Source organism: Manacus vitellinus, unplaced genomic scaffold (genome assembly GCF_001715985.3).
Source record: "Manacus vitellinus isolate BGI_N305 unplaced genomic scaffold, ASM171598v3 scaffold_41_pilon, whole genome shotgun sequence".
Taxonomy (NCBI): domain Eukaryota; kingdom Metazoa; phylum Chordata; class Aves; order Passeriformes; family Pipridae; genus Manacus; species Manacus vitellinus.
The window spans coordinates 2,233,267-2,248,526 of NW_021940545.1; the positions used below are offsets into that span (position 1 = coordinate 2,233,267).

Sequence of the window (15,260 nt, forward strand, 5' to 3'; positions counted from 1 at the left end):
CCAAAATGAGCAATAATCCCCCAAATAAGTGACATGCCCCCAAAACTGGTGATCCTTCTGGAAATGAGTGACTCTCTTAAATAAGTGCCTACCCCCAAAATGACTGAATTTGCCCCAAAATGAATGACAACTCTCCAAAAATGAGCAGTGACCCCCCAAATTATGGACTCTACCAAAAAATGAGCGACAAACCCAAAACAGAGTAATTTTCTCTGAAATAGAAGCCCCCCTCATTCCCTAACAAGCCATTGCTAATTAATGTGTTGATATTCTGGGGGGAAAAAAGGTGATTTTTGCACAATTCTTAGCAGAAAATGGGGCTGCAGAAAAGTGGAAAAAAAAAAAGGGGGGGGAAAAAATCCCTGAGAATGGAATTTCACTGAGTTGAATTTCACCCCTGGGATGCCAGCAGCTGCAGCCACCTCTGAGCACCCAGCAGCTCGTTAGCCAGAAATCTGCATATTTTACAGATTCCAGAATATTCATGAGCACTGCAGCAAAGTCCACGTTGGGATTTTTTTTTTGCTTAAAAACTGCATTTTTCCTATCAAAAAGTTGCAAAGCGCCGCCGTCGGGAGCAGAGGGGGACACAGACACCGGAGGCCAGTTGCCTAATTAATGTAAGGAATCCTTTATTCCCAGCTGTGCAAAGGGAGGAGTGCAGGGGGGGGGCCCGGGCGACCCGTTTTCCTCGGGTTTGGCCCCGTTTTGGGGGGCGCCGGGGTGGGGGTGCGAGGGCAGCGCCGCGTCAGGTCGGGCAGAGCACTGCAAAGAGAGAGAGAGAGAGGCCTGGGGGGCACCCCACGGGGGGCACTGCGGGCACAGGGAGGCCTGAGCGGGCACAGGGATGCACAAGGATGAGCAGGGATGCACAAGGATGCATAAGGATGCAGAGGGATGGACAGGGATGCAGGAGGATGGACAGGGATGCAGGAGTGTGCCTAAGGATGGGTGCACAGGGACAGATGAGTGTGCATGGGGATGTACCAGGATACATGAGGATGCACAGGGGTGCACAAGGATGAATGAGGATGCACAGGGATGCAGGAGGATGCACAGGGATGCATAAGGATGCACAGGGATGCATAAGGATGCATAAGGATTCACAGGGATGCAGGAGTGCATGAGGATGTGTGCACAGGGACAGATGAGTGTGTGTGAGGATGTACTGGGATGCAGGAGGATGCACAAGCGTGCACAGGGATGCACAAGGATGAATGAGGATGCACAGGGATGCAGGAGGATGCACAGGGATGCACAAGGATGAATGAGGATGCACAGGGATGCAGGAGGATTCACAAGGATGCAGGAGGATGCACAGGGATGCAGAAGTGTCCGCAGGGATGCACAAGTGTGCACAGGGATGCAGGAGGATGTGTGCACAGGGACAGATGAGTGTGCAGGGGGGATGTACCAGGATACATGAGGATGCACAAGTGTGCACAGGGATGCACAAGGATGAATGAGGACTCATAGGGATGCAGGAGGATGCACAGGGATGCACAAGGATGCATAAGGATGCACAGGGATGCGGGAGTGTGCAGAGGGATGCACAAGGATGAATGAGGATGCACAGGGATGCAGAAGTGTGCACAGGGATGCACAAGGATGAACAGGGATGCAGGAGCGTGCACAGGGATGCACAAAGATGCATAAGGATGCACAGGGATGCACAAGGATGAATGAGGATGCACAGGGATGCAGGAGGATGCACAGGGATGCAGGAGGATGCACAGGGATGCAGAAGTGTCCGCAGGATTGCACAAGTGTGCACAGGGATGCAGGAGGATGTGTGCACAGGGACAGATGAGTGTGCATGGGGATGTACCAGGATACATGAGGATGCACAGGGGTGCACAGGGGTGCACAGGGATGCACAAGGATGCATGAGGATGCACAGGGATGCAGGAGTGTGTACGAGGATGCAGGAGAATGCAGAGGGATGCTGGAGTTTGCACAGGGATGCTGGAGTGTGCACAGGGATGCACAAGGATGCAGGAGGATGGACAGGGATGCAGGAGTGTGCCTGGGGATGCATGAGGATGTGTGCACAGGGACAGACAATTGTGCATGGAATGCAAGAGGATGCACAAGTGTGCACAGGGAGTCACGAGGATGCACAGTGTTTGAGCATGTGAAATGCTGCACGAGGGTGCACAGTGACACCCAGGCTGGCACTGGGCTGCACAAGAGTACCCAGGAGTGCCTGGGGGCTGCATAAGGACACCCAGTGCCAGTCTGGGTGTCACTGGGCTGCACAGGGGTGCACAAGAGTGCCCAGGAGTGCCTGGGGGCTGCATAAGGACACACGAGTGTGCACAGGGACACCTGAGGGGTGCACAAGGGTGCATGAGTGTGCTCATGTGCATGAGGACTCAGGAGGCTGCGTGAGGGATGGACAGGAGGTGTGTGGCAGAGGCACAGGGATGCCTAAGGATGCTCAGGAAGATGAATGGGGATGCCTGAGGGAGGCAGGAGGGCTGCCCCACGGGGCATGAGGGCTGAGAGGGGGTGCCCAGGGGGTGGTGAGGTTGCTTGGAGGAAGCAGATGGGCCCCAGGATGGTGCAGGGAGGTGCACAGGGACCTCCACCCACAAAACCTAAACAAAGACTGCCTGAGGGATGTGCAGGAGATGCACCCGGGATTCCTGAAGGAATGGAGGAGGCACAAAGGATGCACTGGAGATGCAGGAGGAATGCACACAGGATGGATCCAGGATTCTCCGAGGATGCATGGAGGGTGCATGGGAAATGTGTAAGGGATGCATGAAGTTGCATGAGGGATGGGCAAAGGATGCACAAAGGACATGAGGGAGAGGCAGGAGGAGGCAGGAGGATGCAGAAGGGATCCATGTGGAAGCACAGAGGCACAAGGGCTGCACAGGAACTGCACACAAGGAGTGCCCAGAGCAGGCAGGAGGGCAGCAGGTACCTTTGAGGATGTAATCCGTGAGCAGTGTGGGCACCTTCTCATTCCCCTCCTTCATGGCAAACAGGACTGTGAGGGGGAATGGAGCTGTGAGCCCACCCCTGCTGCCCCCCAAATGTCACTTTTCCCCCCCCAAAATAGCCCCACAGTCGCCACAGAATTTCCCACAGTGCAGCAGGTCTGGAAGCATCCAAAGAAAAGCACTTTCACCCCCAATTAGCCAATCCATGGCAACGCAGAACGAGCGATTTAGCCCCAAATCAGCACTGCTGTAAGGTGCATAAATCAGAGGGGAGGTATTGGCTGCAAACCAGCTGTGCTGCAGTGATGCAAAACAGGTATTTCCCCTCCAAAATAGGTCTGTTGCAATGATGATGCAACACAGGTGGTAGCACCTCAATTTGCCCAAGCTGCAATGATGCAAAAAAAGGGGAGATTGTCCCCAAAACTGACTGTGCTGCAACAATACCCCAAATCACAGCTGCTGCAGCACTGCAAATGTGCCTTTGTGTACCCAAAACACCCAATTCTGCCCCAAAATGCCAGCTCCAAGGAATACTCACTGTTGGTGAGCATCTGCAGGTCCTCGACGGAGGGTGGTGAGCCCTTCTTCTCGTAGGGAATCACCGTGTTCAGGTACTGCAAAAACAAAAGCCACTCCAAAAAACCACCCAGATGGCACAAAACTGCCTGGTTTTTGCACTGCTTTGAGACAAATCTCACCCCAAATTCATGGAGAAATAGAGTATTTCTGCAATATTCCTGCGATTTTGGGGAGTAGTGAATAAATTGGGTGCTTCAAACTCCACCCAAATGCAACCCTGATCAGGGAGGACTTTTTGGGGTGAAAACCAGTGATTTTTGCAGGATGGATTAGCAGGGTGTATGGGATGGAGCAGGGCTGTAAAACTTAAAATCATTTTAAAAAGGGGCTGGGGGATGCAAGGAAATGGGGAGCGTGGGGAGGGGAAGTGAAAGGGAACAAATTTGGGCAATTTTGGGATGGGGGAGGAAAGGGCACCTGCTTCTCGTTGGCGGCAGGACCAAAAGTCTGGCGCAGGCCGGAGTGCAGGATGCTGGAGATGCCCTCCATGCTGAAGCGCTGGGGGACACGTGTCACCCTGTCACCTCCCGGGGACAGCGGCATCACCCGTGGCACCTCCTCTGGCACCGACATTCCCCAAGCTCCCCGACTCCCACCCACATCCCTCCTTTTTCCCGGTCCCAGATCCCACTCCACCTATGTCCCCATGTCCCCCTGTCCCCTTGCTCTGTCACCACATGCCTCCTGTGCCATGTTCCTCTGTCCCCACATCCCTGTCCCCCCATGGAGCTGCTCTCTGCTCCCACATCCGCACCCTGCCCATGTCCCTCTGTTCCATATCCCTCCCATCCCCCTGCTCCATATCCCCTCATCCCCCTGCTCCATGTCACCTTATCCCACATCCTCCCTATTCCCCTACTCTCTGTCCCCCCCACCCCTGACCCATGTCCCCACATCCCTCTGCCCCATCCTGTCACAATTTCCATCCCCACATTCCCCTGTCCCATGCACCATCATCCCATCACATCCCTCATCCCCCCCACTCCATGTCTCTGCCCAAGCCTGTCACCATTCCCATCCCCACCTTACCCTGTCCCATTCCACCCATCCCACCTCAACCCTCATCCCTCTGCCCCCATGTCCTTCTACCCCATCCTGTCACGATTTCCATCCCCACATTCCCCTATCCCATGCACCCTCATCCCATCACATCCCTCATCCCCCCATTCCATGTCCCTCTGTCCAAGCCCGTCACCGTTCCCATCCTCACCTTACCCGTATCCCATCCTTCCATCCTATTCCCTCCCATTCAGTCCCCATCCCGTTCCGTTGCCCATCATCCACCTCAACCCTCCTCCCTTGACCAATGTCCTTCTGCCCAAAGCTTGTCACCGATTCCCATCACCACCTTACCTATCCCATTCCCATCCCATCCATCCATCCACTCCATATCCAATCCCAACCCTCATCCCCTGCCCCCATATGTCCCTTCGTGGCCCACATCTTGTCCCGGGCCGCCCCCGTTACCCCGGTTGATTGGCCCATTCCCACAATCCCCAACCCCCACCTCACTTCCCTGCCCTTCCCCGGTTGGCCCCAGCCCTGTCCCACGGCCGCAACGTGTGGTTCCCCGCCATTGCGGGATGTGGTTCCCGCGGTCGGGACGCTCGCCCCTGTGAGGCTCAGCCCCTTGTCGCGTCGGCGCGGGCGTGCCTCTCGGCTAGCTCCCGCTGCTCGCCCTGCACGGCCAGCAGGGCCCCGATTGACGCACGTTCTTACCTCCTTCTCGAAGGCACAGCTCGTCCGCCGTGCCAGCCTGTCGCACAGCTCGCCGACAGCGACCGGCTTCGCACGACCTCCGCCGGCCCGCGCGCGCCCGAAGCTCACCGTGCCGACAGCCGGCCCAGCCCTGCCCGGGACCGCTTTAGAGACGGGCATGTGCCAGGGGAATTCCGGGACGGGTGGGTTGGGTTGAAGGTCCATGAGATCTTATCTCGTTGGAACCCCCCCACCCACTGACAGGAACCTCCACCAGCCAGTTGCTCCAAGGCCCTGTCAACCTGGCCTTGGACACTCGCAGGGATGGACCGGCAGCCACAGCTTCTCTGGGGCAGCCTGTGCAGGGCCTCCCCACCCTCCCAGGGAAGAATTCCTTCCCAATATCCCATCTAACCCTTCCCTCTGGCAGTAGGAAGCCATCACCCCTTATCCTCCAGGCCTTTGTCCCCAGTCCCTCTCCAGCTCTCCTGGAGCCCCTTTAGGCACTGGAAGGGGCTCTCAGGTCTCCCTGGAGCCTTCTCTTCTCCAGGCTGAACACCCCCAGCTCTCCCAGCCTGCACCAGAGGTGCTCCAGCCCTCAGAACACCTCCGTGGCTTCCTCTGGACGTGGTGCAGTGACACACACGATGAAGGCAGGGAAATGCCCGGTGCAACCAGTGAAGTGCACACGGCAACCATTAAAGTGCATCTCGTGCCGAGCGAGATGTGCTCTGCATTTCCTGAGCCACCAAGGAATAAATCTATTGTGCAATTACCGATTAATGCCGTGCCCAGAGCAGCTACAGAACTGCCTGGCACTGTTAGTGACATACAAGGTGCACTGGGGGACACTCACAGTGACGTGCATGGTGCCATTAGTGACATGTATGCTGCGATTAGTGACATGCATGGTGTGACTAGTGACATGTGTGGTGTGATAAAGGGGCTCTGTAATTAGGGGAATGAGCAGAGCAATTAGTGAAATGCCTGGGGGGATCAGTGACACACCCCGTGCCACCAGGGACAAATCTCATGCGCGTGGTGCACTCCGTGTGGAACGCGAAGGCTCCTGGCGAACCCTGAGCCACATCCCTCTCTTCTTCAGTTTTTGCCAAGAGCCCCTCTGGCCAAGCCCTGGAGCAAGCCAGCACTGAGGCCTGGGAAGACTCAGTTGTCCAATTTGGTTGGAATTGTCCCCCAAAAGTGACTGGCCTGGGCTTTGCTGGCCGTACCTTCGTGGGAGCAGTTGTTGTTGAGGGCAGGGGAGAAAGCCCGCAGCTCCCGCAGCAGGATGGGCTCTGTGCCCCCGCCACCTCCTTCGCCTTCAGCATCAGCCTCAGTTTCCTCCTCCTCGTCCTCCTCCTCCTCTTCCTCCTCACCCTCGGGGTCAGCCTCAGGGTCAGGTGAACTCTGCATCAGCTCCTCCAGCTCCTCGATGACCTGCGGGGCATCAGTGTCCTCCATCTGCGCCTGCATCTGACCTCCACCTTGTACCTGCTCCCTGCATCCCACGGCTGCAGCCTGCACTTGCATCCCTGTCCTCCACCTGCACCCTGAATCCCTGTCCTGCACCCACATCTGCCCTCTGCATCCCTGTCCTGCACCCACATCTGTAACCTGCTCCCTTCATCCTGCCCCTGCATCCTCTGACTCCATTTCCACCCTGCCCCTGCATTCTCCATCCTTATCAGCACCTGCATCCTCCATCTGCAAACTGCTCCATCTGCATCCTCCCTTCTTATTGACATTGAGCATCCTGCACCTGCATCCTCCATCCTCCTCTTCATCCTCCAGCTGCATCCTGCTCCCTCCATCCTGCACCCACACTTGCATTTACGTTCCTCTGTACCTCGGGTCCTCCATTTGCATCCTGCATCTGCATCCCACATTCCCATCTGCATCCAAATCCCACATGCCATGGGCACTCTGGACCTGCATCCCCACCTAAATTTGCATCCTGCTCCCTGCACCCCCCTCCTCCTCCTGCATCCTGGATCCTGTACTTGCACCTGCATCTGCATCCTCTATCCAGCCTCCACACCCTGCAGCTGCCTCTGCATCCCCCTCCCTGCACCTGCACCCTCCATCCTGCATCCCACACCTGCACCCTGCATCCCACATCTGCACCCTGCATCCCACACCTGCACCCTGCATCCCACATCTGCATCCTGTATCCCACACCTGCACCCTGCATCCCACATCTGCACCCTGCATCCCACATCTGCACCCTGCATCCCACACCAGCATCCTGCATCCCACACCTGCACCTTGCATCCCACAACTACACCCTGCATCCCACATCTGCATCCTGCATCCCATATGTGCACCCTGCATCCCACATCTGTACCCTGAATCCTGCACCCCACACCTGCACCCTGCACCCCACATCTACACCCTGCATCCCACATCTACACCCTCCATCCCACATCTACACCCTGCATCCCACACCTGCACCCTGCACCCCACATCCACATCCTGCCTCTGCACCAGCATCCTGGAGCTGCAACCCACCTCTGTCCCCCTACCCCTTTCGTTCTTCCCATGCCACCCACTTTATCCAGCACCCCCACCCCACGTTCCCATCTGCACCCAAATCCTGTGTCAGCACCCACCACCTGCACTTCCCTTTACATCCACATTCCACATCCTCATCCCAAGATAATGGGATTTGGCCTTTCCTTGTGCTTTCAGCACATGGCCATGGGGCTGGGGGGGGTTAAAGGACACGCAGGGATCCAGGTGCCCAGGGGGTGGGGGTACCTGCTCAGCTGTCAGCAGCGGCTCCTCGTTGATGCCCGAGTCCTGCTCACTCCTCTCAGTGAGCTCCTCCTCCTCCTCCTCCTCCTCCTCCTTCCCACCGAGCTGCAGGAGACACAGGCTGGGCAGCCTTGGGGGCACCACAGGCCCAGCCCAGCATGGACACAGGCACAGCCCTGGCCCTGGCCCAGGGAGAGGCACCAGGGAACTCTGGCTCAGGGGGACACGCTGCACGGGGGGGTGGCATGAGGAGACACCGGATTGAGGGTATTGGATGGAGATGCTGGGTGGGGATGTTGGGTGGGAGGACGTTGGACAGAGGCACTGGATGGAGATGGATGGAGATGTTGGATGGGGAAGTGTTGGACAGGGATGTTGGATGGGGCTTTGAACAGAGCCACTGGAGACAGAGACGATGAACAGGGAAGCACTGCAGGGGAGGTGTTGCAAGGAGATGTATAGAGATGTTGGATAGGGAGACACTGGGTGGAGAGTTGCTGGATGGAGACACTGGATGGAGAGTTGTTGGATGGAGACACTGGACTAGGAAGAAGGCAGGGAGAAGTACAGGTCTGTTGGATGGAGCTGCTGGATGGAGAGATGTTTTATATATATAAATATATTGGGTGAGGAGGTGCTGGATATGCTGGATGGAGATGCTGGGGATGCTGAATGGGGAGATGAGGGATGGTGAAGCTGAATGGTCTGATGGAGACACTGGGTGGGGACATGGGACAGGGAGATGGCAGAGGGGACCTCTGAATAGGGAAGGGATGGATGGAGATGCTGAACAGAGATGTCAGACAACGAGGCATCTTCTTTATTGCCACTTTTCAGTCTTTTTCACCTTTTCAGAAGCAAATAACCCGAGAAAGTCTCTTCCCCCTTCAGCCACGGGCTGTGTTAAATCCAAATGGGTTAAATTCCGTGGATTCTGGGGCGTTTTTACAACCCCAAAAGCAGCAACTGAGAGCACAAACTCACCACAACAATGAAACCACTGTTTCCTACCCCCAAAAATACTCCACCCCACCCCTGACACGGGGACAAACCGGCAAATCCCAGATTGTCAAACCAAACACTTCATCTTGCCCGTTTCAGCGTGATTTGACCCTAAAATGTGGACACTCACTGCACTGGTGCTGCAGCACCCCAAAACTACCATTTTTGGGTAATTTGCAGTGCCCTGATGGTCATTAAGGCTGAGGAGAGGGGGGCTCTGGGGAGCCAAGGGGGGGCCACTGCCGTACCTGGGGGTTGGTGCCGTCGGGGGCCTCAGTGCCAGGGAGCCACGGCCGGGGGGAGCTCCGGGGGGCAAAGCCATCAGTGAGAGCATCCCAGACCCTGCAGGGAGGTGGGTGGTGAGTGGCAATTCCCAAAATGCTGCCTCTCAGAGAGCTGTCTCAAAAATGGCACGCCGAGACACCTCGGAACATCCCAAAGTGCAGCCCTGCAAACAACCTGAAACGCCCTACAAAAATCCCAAAACACCACTGAGACGCCTGAAACATCCCAGAACACCCCAAATGATACCCTAGAAGACCCCAAATGCTGCCCTAGAAGACCCCAAAGCTTCTCAAAATAGCACCATGAAATATTGCCCTGAAATACCCCAAAGCACCCCAAAATGCTGCCCCAGCACCTGAGATGCCCCCAAATGTCATTTTGAAATGCTGCCATCAAAACACCACCAAAAGGCCACTGTAATGTTCCAAAATGTCTCCACATGTCCCAAAAGACCACCAAAAAACATCATCATGACTCCCTGAAGTGGCCCAAAGCACCATCCTAAAACACTGCCCCAAAAATCTCTGAAAGGCCCCAAACCACCTCAAAATGCTGCCCTGGAACACCCCAAAATGACCCCAGATGTTCTCCCGAAATACCCCAAAACGCCCCTAAAGGTCCCAAAGCTCCAAAATGCCACCCTGAAATGCTCCAACCACCCAAAAAAGACCCCCAAATTACCCCAAAATATCCCTTTTGAACATCTGGAAATACCCTAAAATGCTTTCCTGAAACACTGACCAAAATGCTCCAAAATGCTGCTCCAGAACACACTGAAACATCTCAAAATGCTGTCCCCGAACTCCACCCCAAAAAGCTTCCCAATGCTTCCAAATATTGCCCTGACATCCTAAAACATCCCAAAATGCTGCCCTGACACATTGCCCAGAAACCCCTTAAAAAGCCTCAAAAAGCTGCCCAGCTTTTTGAAATACCCCAAAATGCTGCCACGATGCTCCAGAACACCCCTCAATTGTCCAACACCCCAAAACGCTTCCACAATGCCCCAAATGCCCCCAAACTCCCCAAAATGCTGAGCTGGAACAGGCTGAAAAACCTCACAATGCAGCCACAACACCCAAAAAATGCCACCCTGAAACACCCCAAACTGTCACCTGGAGACAGCCCTGAAACCCCCCCAGAGCTGCCCTGAAAGGCCCTAAAAGATGTCCCTGGAACATACGAAAATCCTGCTTTGAAATATGCCCCAAAACACCCCAAAAACCAGCTGTGATGCCCCGAGAAGCCCCAAAACACCCCAAAGTTTCCCAAAATACTGTCCTAAAAAGCTGGAAACACCCATAGAAGGTCCCCAAAGCAGCCCAAACCATGGCCCTGATACCCCAAAATGCACCAAAATCCCGCAGAATTGCCCAGAATTCCCCTAAATTTCCTCCTCTGTGTCATTATTGGGGCTGTCTGGTTCTGCCCTGCAGGGCTGGACCAATTTTGCCCAATTTTACCCCAGTAAAGTTGCATGGGGGAGGGGGAACAGAGGGGAAAAAAACAAAACCAGGGGAAAATGGGGAGAAACATGGGAAAAAATGTTTAAAAAAGTCCGAAAAAGTGAAAAAGAGAAAAAAGGGGGGAAGTGGAGGAAAGGGAGGGAAGGGGGGTAAAAAGGAAAAAAATTGAATTAAATGTGAAAAAAGGTGAAAAAAGGGGAGGAAGGGGAGAATAGAAAGAGAAGGAAAAAGGAAGAGAGGGGAAAAAGGGGGGGAAAGGAAGAAAGGGAAAAACAGAAGAGAAAAGAGAAAAAAGGTGTAAAAAAGATGGAGAAAAAGGGTAAAAAGGGAGAAAAGGGGGGAAAATGGGAGAAAGGAAATTTGAGTAAAACAGGGGAAATGGAAAAAAAATGAAAAAGAGGGAAAAGAAGGAAATAGGGGGGAATGGAGAAAGATGAGAAAAAGGGGAGAAAGGGAAAGAGGGGAAAATAGGGAATAGAGAGAGGAGGAAAAGGGCCAAAAGAGGGGAAAAAGAAAAACTGGGAGAAAAAGAAAATGGGGAAAAAGAGAAAATGTAAGAAAAAACAGGGAATGAGGTGAAAAATAGGGGAAAAGTGGAGAACTGGAGGAGGAACAGAGAAAATGGGAGAAAAGAGCAGAAAACAGTGGGTTTGGTCCAACATGGTACCACATCCTAATTCCCTGAAAATCACCCCAAAACCCCCTGCCCCCTTCCCAGCCCGAAAACTGCTCATTTTTGGGGATTTATCTTATTTCCCTCCTCACCAGAGCTGAATTCCCCTCGAAATTAAAGATTTCACCAATTAACACACAAAACCGCACATGGTAAACCCCTCACACTGCTATTTTTTAACAAAAAAAGCAGCAAATCAGCGGTTATCCCCCCAAATTTGCCTTTTCCCCCCTGCTCTTAAAGGGCCAGCCCCCCCCCCCCAGAGCCAAGCCCAGAGCAGCAGTAATTTCTGGGTTAATTACGGCCAGAAATGGTTAATAATTGGGGAAATCCAGCGCCTGTAAGGCCCCGGTCCCTCCCCCAACCCCGCACACAGGGCTCATTCAAGGAGGAAGAATAAAAAAAAAAAGAAAAAAAAGCCCTGTTTTGCCCAAAGTGACCCAAAAAAGACACAATGAGCGGCACAAAGCGGCGACGGCGCGGCCGCCCCGGCGCGAGGCCAAGCTGAGTTTTGCTCTGAAAAACCAGCGATTCGGCCAATTGCGAAAATCTGCTCGGCCTCAGCTGCTCTCGGGGACAAAAAGCCAGCAAGACAAAACAAAATAATAAAAAAAATCAACAGATTTGGGGCTTTTTTGGGGGTTTAAAACAACCGCCTTTACACGGTGGGAATAAGGATTAGCAGTCGTGGCCTGGGGAATAATCCCAGTTAAACACACACCAAAAATCCACGAGAAACGTGAGAGTGTGTGAACATCACAGGGGGAAAAAAAGCCCATGGATTTGGGGGGAAAAAAAGCCCATGGATTTGGGGAAAAAAAGCCCATGGATCTGGGGAAAAAAAGCCCAGGGATCTGGGGAAAAAAAAGCCCATGGATTTGGGGGAAAAAAAAAAGCCCAGGGATTTGAGGAAGAAGAGGCATTTTGCAACAAAGCAAGGTTTTTAATGAAATCGTAGAATTTAACACAAAAGGCACAATGTTTATTGGGGGGCCTGGGGGGAGTTTGACTCCAAACTGGCTGTCCCCTGGCGAGGTACAGAGGAGGTGGCTAAGCTTTACTCACACCTTACTCAAGGTTTATGCTCAACCCCCCGGGCTCTCCTGGCACAGAAGGAGCCATGACCCCCCGGGACATGCTGTGCCACCTCTTAGGATGCTGCTCCAGGGATCCCACACAGCTACTCCAAAGATCCTACATGGCTACTCCAAGGTGCTGCACGATCATGCCGCAGTCCAGGCACTGACTTGCGTGTGGTGGGAGCTCAGAAGCATGCAAGGAGGTGCAAGAGGTCCCAGAGGGGTGTTAGTTGTAAGACACTACACCGCTACTCCCAAGTGCTACACGATCACGTTGCAATAGGTGAGCTGGGCTGCGTGCTGTGGGAAGGGGGTGTGTGTATCATGACCAGGCAAGGAGGCATGCAGGCCCAATCATATGGCCTACTCATACAGTCCTACACAGCTACTCACAGGATACCCCACAGTTACTCCATGGTGCCCCATGGCTATACCACGGCGCAAGGGCCGAGGTGCATGTGGGCTGTACCTTGCTAGAGAGGCGGCCTGCAGACCCCAAAGACACCCTTTTCCATAGGGATACTACAGTGCTATTCCCGACATGGAGCACGACCATGCCCTCCATGCAGGGGCTGCTCAGGGAGGGGTGCAAGGAGGCACGCTGGCTATGAGAGGGCTTACTCACAGGTTACCACACCACTGCTTTCATGCCTTGCACAGCCGTGCTGCAGTGCTGGGAGCCAGTTTGCACTGCAGGGGGGTGTCAGGGGTACATGTCCCCAGAGCAGGGGGGCCTTACTCACTCCTCATCCTGCAGGCGCTCCTCCTCCTCCTGCGCCTGGAGGTGACCCCGCACCGGGGCCAGGCCCTCGGTGGCAGCGTCGTAGTTGCGGAAGCAGACGGTGAGCTTCTCGTCGAACTCCTGCACCAGGTCCTCCATGGACTTGAAGCTCATCATCTCGGCCGAGAAGCTCTCCAGCTCCGCCAGCGCGGGGTCCGCGGGGCGCTGCAGGGTCCCCCCATCGTCCCCGGGCCCCTCCTCGAACTCCTCCTCCAGGCTCACCAAGGGCGCCTCCATCCTCCTCAACACCGATGTGCCGCCTTAGCTGAGGGGAGAGGGTGCCTGTGAGGCACCAGGCTACCAACAGGTTACACCCCCAGGCCCCCCGTTCCCTTTGCTGCTGCTCTGCTGACTGAAACCCTACTGCCAGGGCTCTTACACAACCAACAGTATCTCTGCAGTATCCTAGTAGTATCCTAACAGGATCTCAGTACTGCCTTCATAGAAATATGCTGACATCCTGACATCATTCTAGCAGCAATTTGCTAGTAGCAACAAAGTGCTGACAGTGGTCCAAGTAGCTTAGTGCTACTCTGATAGTATGTAAAAAACATCATAACATTACCTTTGTCCCTGAAGTGGTAGTATCTTACTGGTATCCTTATACTGTATCACTACTATCTTAGCAGTGGCCTGAAAGTATCATACTAGTATCAGTAATGGGCTGACAGTATCCCAAAAGTTTGAGTGTCGCCCTGAGAGCAACTATCTTACCACAACTATCTCACCACTATCTTTTCTAGCGCCCTTGTATTGGGAGTATCCTGCTGGTATTCCACTTGCATCCTGAGAGCATCCTACTGAAAAATGAGTAGTCTTGATAGCACCTTAGTAGCTTTGTGATAATATCCTGGTAGTATCACAGTAGTACTCTCATACTATCTTAGTAGTATCCTAGGAATGGCCCTGTAGTATCTTAGTAGTGCCTTACTAGCATTGTGAAAGGATCTCAGCAGCAGCTTTGGAGTACCCAGAGAGTATCCTGACAACATCGTAGCAGCATCCTGATAATAGCTTTTTGCTACACCTAGAGTATCCCAGTAGCAGCCACTGAGTAGCTCAGCATTGCCCTGATATTGTACCAGCACAGGCAGGAATATCCTGATGCTATGTCAGGAGCATCCCAACAGCCTCCTGGTTCCAGACTTCACAGTGCCCTGATAGTACCACAGTATGTAAATTATTAAGGAGTGCCCTGATAGGATCCTATTAGTGGTGTAATGGCATACAGCTATTATCTTCATAGTGTCCTGGGAGTATCTTGATAGTGCAAAGTCATACCCAGATATTATCTTCCTGCCATGTAACTACACTGAAAGCAACTTAAACATATCCTGAGAGTAACCAAAACCATCCTGTTACTCTCCATCTGGTGTGAGCTGCTCCAGTGGCACCTTCATACGAGTATTTCAGTATCAGCCCTGGAAATATGCTGGAAATATCCTAGTGGTGTCCTGACAGAATCCTGGTAGTGCCCTGACAGTACCTCAGCAGAGTTCTCACAGCAGCCACAAAGCATCCACATAGTATCCTGAGAGTATCTTAGTGCCACCCGGTAAGTTCTTTACTACAGCCTGCAAGTAAGGTGTCCACATTCCACTAAACTCAAGATAGCACCTTAGCAGCATCCCAGCAGCATCTCAGCTGTGTCTAGACAGTAGTTCACTATGTCAGTAACTCAGAAGGTCACTGAGGATATCCCAGTAGTATCTGAGCAGCAGTTTCTTAGGGAGCAAATAGTAACCTAGTAGTAAGGTAGTAATAGCCCAGTAAAGACATCCCTACACTTCCCTGGGGACGGGAGCAGAAACATCACAGCTCTGGGGGGAAGCCTGGCCAGACCAGGGCTTTGAGTAGCACCCACTCACACCCACGTGCTGCCACACCTACATGCAGCACACCCACACAGCCCTGGGCACACGTGTGCTCCACGGTGTGGGCAAGAGCCTGCAATGCCTGCAGCACGTGCCCACACACACCTGGGCA

General features: G+C 53.8%; 1 protein-coding gene across 1 annotated transcript; it reads right to left on the reverse strand.

Annotated features, from left to right (window-relative positions):
- Positions 1–603: 603 nt before the first annotated feature.
- FEZ1 (fasciculation and elongation protein zeta 1) lies at positions 604–13,884 on the reverse strand. The gene is given in 14 exon segments (XM_029962100.1): positions 604–765; positions 2,933–2,998; positions 3,493–3,568; positions 3,951–4,031; positions 4,211–4,217; positions 5,114–5,148; positions 5,151–5,188; positions 5,191–5,242; positions 5,244–5,305; positions 5,308–5,382; positions 6,464–6,671; positions 7,992–8,093; positions 9,239–9,332; positions 13,237–13,884. Coding segments are annotated over 14 exon segments (1,188 nt in total). The 5' UTR covers positions 13,512–13,884; the 3' UTR covers positions 604–748.
- Positions 13,885–15,260: the final 1,376 nt, after the last annotated feature.